Source organism: Urocitellus parryii, chromosome 11 (assembly GCF_045843805.1).
Source record: "Urocitellus parryii isolate mUroPar1 chromosome 11, mUroPar1.hap1, whole genome shotgun sequence".
Taxonomy (NCBI): domain Eukaryota; kingdom Metazoa; phylum Chordata; class Mammalia; order Rodentia; family Sciuridae; genus Urocitellus; species Urocitellus parryii.
Genome location: NC_135541.1, coordinates 113040760 through 113048596, shown reverse-complemented (window position 1 = coordinate 113048596; position 7837 = coordinate 113040760). Strand labels below are relative to the sequence as shown.

General features: G+C 37.0%; 1 protein-coding gene across 1 annotated transcript; it reads left to right on the top strand.

Annotated features, from left to right (window-relative positions):
• The first annotated feature begins 4273 nt into the window (after window positions 1-4273).
• LOC113177593 (putative vomeronasal receptor-like protein 4) lies at window positions 4274-5218 on the top strand. Its single transcript, XM_026382151.2, has one exon. The coding sequence runs from the start codon at window positions 4274-4276 to the stop codon at window positions 5216-5218; it is 945 nt and encodes a 314-aa protein (XP_026237936.1).
• Window positions 5219-7837: the final 2619 nt, after the last annotated feature.

The window sequence follows — 7837 nt, the reverse complement described above, 5'->3', positions numbered from 1 at the left end:
CCCACAGACATTGATGAGAGTAAAAATGATGATAATGAAGAGAAAACTCAATCTTGTCTATCTGCCCATTTGAAGCAATCCCATTAATCTCTGAGCTCTTCCATCTTTACTCAGGTCATTTGCTCCTCTGTTTTTATCTCTCACACTCCTTCCCTCCCTTTCTTCATTCCTTTCTAGCACAGGATGTCCCAGTTCAGTCTCCATAACTTCTTGTAACAACCATATAGAAATCAAAGCTCAATGTTAGACATATTTATTTATATTGGAGAGTCAAAATGCTGAGTTGTTTTCAGTAGACAGACCCAAGAAATACATTTTCTAAATGTGTTTCCATTCATATATAACATCAGTTTTTATACTGCATTTTATTTTATGCCAGGGTGTACCATTTGGCGGGTAATTTGAGAAGACTTTGATTTGTTTGATATGATTGAAATGCAGAAAACAACCCAGCCTTCAATGACCTTGGAAATTGAGAGTGACCCAGAAAAAGTTTTCATCCAGATGGGGCTTGTTTACCATTGTCTGAGGATGAAAGAAGTATTTGTTTTTGCTTTGGGGACTTCTCTCTGCCTACAGAAATACAGGTGCTGTCAGACTTCAGATGCAACACCAAGATTAGCAGTCCACTGAGAGAAGAGCTTAGGCTGTCTGTGCCATATAACCTCATCTGGAAGTTCAGCTCCAAATCAGAGTGGAAGATGAAGCTGAGGAGTGCCTGAGTAGGCCCTGGAGGAAGGAGTTGTAAAATCTGCCTTTTACTACATCATATCCACGACACAGGTATTTATTCCTAATGTGCTGCAGCATTTTATGAGCTTTTGTAGCATTATTATTTACCTAAAATTTCATAGTATTACTTTTAAGTCATATTATCTTTATTCATAATGTCATAAGAATTACGATCTTATGAATAATTTTTATAACAATACCCACAAGTAATAATAATTCAAAAGGCTGGCAGCTTCTAGGTTCACAGTACTTTCAAGAAAATAAAATGATTGCAGTGCAGTTTTGGTGATTTATAAGATCAAAGAAAAACCTACTAAAAATCTATCTAATAAAATTTTATATTTAGTAGTCACTTCAAATCATGTGTAACGTGTGTTTACAGGGAAAAAAATCATATTGCTTTGTTTCAAAATGTTGCTTGCTTCACTATATCTAAAATTTTTATCTTCGTCTTAAGTACAACATATTCTTCTAAATTGATGCTTGCATTAAGCTTTTATAAAATGTCTCAGGAAGGGAAGAGGTCAGAAAATAGAATAAACTTAAATTTGTAACAAAATAAAACATTGTTTGCACGGCTTGACATAGTGATCATTATGTGCCACAGGCCTGTATATGTGGCAACAGTTTACATGTCCTTCTGTTAGAAATCATTGTTTCCTGATACCTGACATTTATCTGGAAATTCCTTCTTCTCGCAGCTGGTCTCTTAGTATTAGACTAATTGTCTATTAGCTTTAGACTAATTCTTTACTAATGTATAGTCATTAAGAAAAGACATAGAATTTAACACCAGAATGTTTAGCTCTTTGTTGTAGATTCACTGCATTATTTATAACAAATAAGATAAATCTATAACAATCTAGGGAAAACTATCTTATCTTTTCATCAAAAATATTTCATTTTGTAAAGAACTTTTTGCCACTCATACCTGCCAAATCTCAAATGGTGATCTTTGCAATTAAAAACTTCCTTTACAAAAATATTTTCTGAGCTCCTTTTCATTCCCATCACTGAATTATCACAACTCCACACTTTGTGAGAGAAAGTTAGCCATCTCTCCAGGGGATCAGTGACTTGGAAAGAGAATAAGTGGTAACTGAATCATCAAACAGGAGATGTTTCTCGCCCTGGTTCTGAAACATGTGAATCCAGCCAACAATACAGGATGACAAAAGTTTGGGAAACATGGATATATTTCCTGAAGGAGACTCAAAGGCCTGGGAGCCTATTTTTGCAAGATCAGGTGTCTCCCAGGGCCTCAATAAATGTTCTGCTAAAGGCATCTTAGGTAAGGAATATTCTGGCATCATCGAAACATAAATTCACATGGGAGATTTCCAGTGTTCTTAAACTTACTCATTGACACTGTCCTTTTTACTCCTTGGTGATGGATGTGCCAGTTACAATTTGATAGGTTGGATTGGACAGGTCCAGATACCAAGGCCTAGATTCTAGTTTGAAATACTTGATTTCCCTTGAAAATGGTTGCTACATTGCATTTATTGAGTATGTATGCAACCTCTACTCTTCTAAGGAGAGAAAAAAGAACTGATCATTTGTTTCCTTGAAGTCTCCAAACCTTTGTTCTTTTCTATAAATCATATCTAGGCTCAATGTTTGGGTTTCCAGCTTCTTTTTGTCTTCTATTTATGACAGAGCTTCTCTTTTTTACCTTCCCTAAGCCTGCAATACTGTCTACAGTTCTACTTCACAAATCACACCAACACCCTAGGGCAGGAGACATTATTACAACAGCATAAAAAATATTAGCTCCTCCTTTCACTGAATCTAGTTATTGAATCAAAAGTATCTCAGGAGCTTCATGCAGCATATGGTATATGTACATGCCACTCTGGGCCCATTTGGATTCCCTTGATTGAGTCCCTTGCATTTCTCTGTATGTCTTTCTAAAAATTTGCCTTTAGTTCAGGACCATCATGTCAAGAATCTGTACTCTAAATAACTCTGCCTTCCATTAGAAATGTATCATGATAAAACTGAGAAAATTTTGATAGATTATTAAAAATTATTATTCTGCCATTCTTACTAACAATATGGACACTCAGGATTATTGCTACTTCCACAGTATTATACAGATCAAAACTCTTAATTAATTACTTATGTTAAAGCAACTGAGTAAAATGCCTGGATTTAAATCATGGCCCTATCATTCAGTGTAATTTTTACCCTTGTTCCTGCAGAACTCCAGATACCTGTTTAGAATAAATTAAGGAGACGTGAAGAACTCAATTCTTACACAGGATCCTCTGAACATATTTCAGGATATGACTGAATACTTTGTGTAAGTCATTTTCCTTAAAGGATGCCCAAAATCATTCTGAGAAAGGATCTATTTTCTCTTCTAATACACAGGTATGAGAAAAAAAATGAAATCCTTGAATATGGCATTTATTTACTGATAATTGAGAAAGAGGCCCTAACAACTGTCTCCACATAATGGATTTTGAATGTGGAAATATCTGAAGTTCTTCCCTGAGAAAATAACAATTGTTTTTAAACTTAGAATTCCTCGAGTATCCAAGGATAAAAATATGCCAGAGGAAGCCAATGTTATGGTAGGCTTTTCTTCTCTCAGATATGAAATATTTACTGTGCTACATAAACTCTCCCAAGCCAAAGTTAGGTGGTGATAAAAAATGAATAAATAATTAACACTGTTATACTACTCCATACATGTCAAGCATTTTCTAAATGATTTTCATATATTTACTTATTTATTCCAAAAATGCTATGAAAAATGATTTTTCCTTATTCAATTTTGTTCATGATGTTAATTGACTGACAATGTTCACCTACCTAATAAGTGGAGGGCCTTGGTTAAACAAAGGCTGCTAGGTTCAGGATACATATTACTAAATCCCTCAGGGTCCTGAACTTCCATAAATAAACCATGAGAATGGGTCCCTTGAGACATTGCTCCTGGAAGATTCCTATCTCCCCTTGTCTAGGATATACATCAAGAGTCTTTGGTGAACAATGTCTATATGGGCAGCACTGATTTGGATCTTCCAGATAGAAAGTTAACTGAGGAGGTATCTGCCCTCTTATCATAAATAGGAAATTTGCAGGGAAAATAGGAAAGTAACTAAATCTATCCATCAAATAATGTAATTAATGACATCCACAAAAGCACAGAAGGTACTACAAACTTTCAGATAAATATATTATATGGATATACCTTGAGGTGACAAGTAGATTTTTTTAAAAGTAACTTCTTAGAGAAACAAGTGATGCTGATAAACATATTGACTGTAATGTAGTGGACAGAACCCAGTGCTTCATGAATGTGGGCCAGCCTGCAACCCAGAGCCACACCCCAGGCCTTGACTTGATATTAAAATTAGCAATCAGAAATAGTCATATTTACATAGAACTATTTTGATAAATTATAATTCTAGAAAAAAAAGTATGAGTTGATAATTGAAAGCCTGTCAATAAAAATTCGACTGCTTCCACACACACTCTACTGTACTAATGTATTTCCTTTCAGAAACATTTGCTCTAAAATCCCATGAAGATGGACCAACAGTTCAGTTATGTTGCCATAAGAAATGCCTTCTATACCCAGGCTGCCATTGGGATTGCAGCAAACACCTTTCTGCTTTGCCTCCACACTGCTGCTGTCCTTGTGGGCCACAAGCCCAGGCTCACTGACCTCCCCGTCACCCACCTGGCTCTAACACACATCCTCATGCTCCTCACCATGGGCCTTTTGGTATCTGCAGACATTTGGGAAACACAGGACATTCTAGGTGACTTCAAATGCAAAGTGCTTGTCTTCCTGAACAAGGTCATGAGGGGATTCTCCATGTGCACCACCTGTGTCCTGAGTGTGCTTCAGGCCATCACCATTAGTCCCAGTGGCTCCTGGTTGGCCCACTTCAAACTGAAATCCACAAATCCCATCCTAGCATTATTTCTTTTCTTGTGGGTCCTCACCATGTCCACCTACAGCAACCTGCTTTTCTACACTGTGGCCACACCGAATAAGACCCAGCCTGGGCTTCTATTTGTCACTGAATTCTGTTCCTATCTGCCCATGAGCCACATCCACAGACCATTCTTTCTCACCTTGATGGCATGCAGGGATGTCTTCTTTGTGGGCCTCATGGTTCTCTCCAGTGGGTACATGGTCCTTCTCTTATACAGACACACACAGCGGTCCCAGCATCTTCGCAATTCCAGGTTCCCTCCAAAATCCTCTCCAGAACAAAGGGCCACTCAGAGCATCCTGCTGCTGATCTGCTGCTTTGCCATCCTGTACTGCGCAGACTCCCTCATTTCAATGGCCATAGGCTTGACATGGACTAATAATGCCATCCTGGTGTGTGTCCAGATGCTTGTGGCCAATGGCTATGGCACAGTCAGTCCTTTGGTGCTGATCACAGCTGACACTCAAATAACAAAAATTACTCAACTTACATGTGGGAAGAAGAGTCGCCTTCTGACAAAACTTATCTAGAGTATTTTTCTACTCTTATTAGAAAAATTTTCTTTATTTTATAAAATATTCTCTCTGACAAATATTGATTAAGCTAGGATGCCACACTTTCTGTTGTGTCAAAATAACATATCTGGCCTGTGAATATTTTTTCACTATATTGGCATCAGGGTCTTCATTTGCAGTTTAATAAACTTCTGCTATTTATTCTATTTACTTTTGGTCTCAGACCTTCATTCTGGGCATATTTTCTTTCTTCCTGCATTATACTTCTTAAATGTTCTTTAAGAGAACATCTATTAGAGGTACATGCTTCCTTCCTTTGCTTAAAATTGCACACATTAAATTGCACTCACTCTTAAGAATTATTTTGAGCTAAGAATGGTGGCACACACCTATAATCCCACAAACCTGGGCCATTGATGCAGTAGGATCATGGGTTAGGACCCAGCCTCAGCCAATTTAGCAAGACCCTGTATTAAAATACAAATAAAAATAATTGACAAATACAGCCCTGGGTTTAATCCCCAATACCATATAAAACATAACCTTAGCTGGGCAGAGCAGTGGTGCACAGGTATAATCCCAGCTACTCTTGAGGCTGAGGCAATAGGAATGTGAGCTTATGTTCACACTGGTTTACTAGAGACAGGGTTTCAAAAAGTAGCTGTGCATGTAGCTCAGTGGTAGGGCAATCCTAGGTTCAATACCTCTACCAAAATCTAAAACTAAAACCACAATGAAATATCACTTGTCACCTAGTAAAAAGGTGAGAAAAAATTATTGGTAAGAATATGGAGAAATATGAATCCATAACCAATCCTGATAGAAATTAAAAATTATGCAGTAGGCATAGAAAATAGTTTGATCTTTCATTAAAAATCTATATATAAATATTTTTTTCATTAAAAATCTCTATATACCATTTCCACTTCAAGGTGTTTACCAAATAAACTGAAAACAGAAACTCCAGCACTTGTACATGAATGTTCACAGGAGCACCACTCAACCTAGCAAAAAGATTAAAAGTATCAAAATGTCCACCAACAGATGGATAAATAAACTATGATGAGTTAGAACACATACACGTAAGGTAGATTATTATCGACTTATAACAATGAGATGCTGATACATGCTACAACATGGATGAACCTCAAAAATATTAAGTAAATCAATCAGACACAAAAATCACATATTTTATGGCTCCATATATTTGAAATATACAGAATGTGGAAATTCAACAGACAGAACCAGAAAAGATGGTCTCAGAAACAGAGAGTATGTGAGAGTAATCACTTAATGGATATATGGTTTGCATTTTTAAATTGTGGTAATTTAAAAATCTGGAACAAGATAGAGGTGGTGAGTTCACCACAACACAGTAGAGGTCAGTAAATTTCACGTGTTATTTATCTAGCTACCGACCTACTTATTTATTTATTTATTTACTTATTCATTTTGCAGTGCAAGTATAAACCCATTGCCTCATTGTGTGATAAACAACCAATCTACTTCTGACCAACCTTGTCTCCACTAAACAGAATATTTTAAATGGTATTGGAATCATATTGGTTCTCTAATGAAAAACATCGAACACAGATATGCAAGATGTAAATAATAGGGAAAATGTGTGGGGAGTAGGCATATGGGAACTCCCTTCTATATATTAAATTACCCTATAACAGTAACCCTGTTTCAGAAAAACCATGCCTATCTCTAAAACAAAAAAAGAACACACTTGGGGAAAATCTCAGAGTTAGCTGTGAGTTATGCCTGGATGGCCCTCAATCGGTAACAAAGATGCCTTTGTCCTAGGAATTTATAATCCACAACAACACTGTCTTCTTTTTGCTGTATTTTCCTGTGATGTTTTCTTGGTCCTTTTATGTAAATAGAAAGTCCCAGGGTCCATTTTCAAAATATAGTGTTTCAGCTTTAGTTCCAAAATCATTGAGGAAATGAGAAGATCAGCCAATGAGGAAAGAGAACCAATGGTTACCAGGGGGTTACATCTGAGTATGACAGATTTACAGCCCCATGACAAACAGGAGGTGAGGGAAATGCTTGACCCACACAGATCTACTGTGAAGGCCTTCCCTCCATAAGACAATAAGGGAGGGGGGACCACCAAAGGAACATTTCTTAAAATACTCCAATAGAGACAGAAAACCGAAGCAACGTTCAAGAAGACTGTATGTCCCTAGTACTCACCACTGTGGAACCCAGAGAAGGACCTTGTGCACTACTGACAAAGGCTAATTGTAACTGCTCTAGGTGCGCCCCTCCCAGGTCCTACAAAACCATATGTGAAAGCCTCACTTTTATGCTATAATTTTGTGTTTTTCTGTCCATCCTTTGGGATGAGCACTTGAGCTTCTTTCTCACACTTACCTACCAACTAGGTCAACAAATCTATTGTTACAATTTCCAATATCTTTAGAGAGGACAATAAACAAAGGCCTTATGAGGGAAACCAGTACCTTACATACCCAAGGACATTGACTCAGTCTCCACTCAAACATGAGTAACAATTATCTCCCTGAACTATAGCCAGTATTTCCTTAAATACCAAGGAAAGTTTGTTCAAATGTCACTTCATTATACTCAGGTTGAAGAGAAAAAGATCTGGAATACCATTTT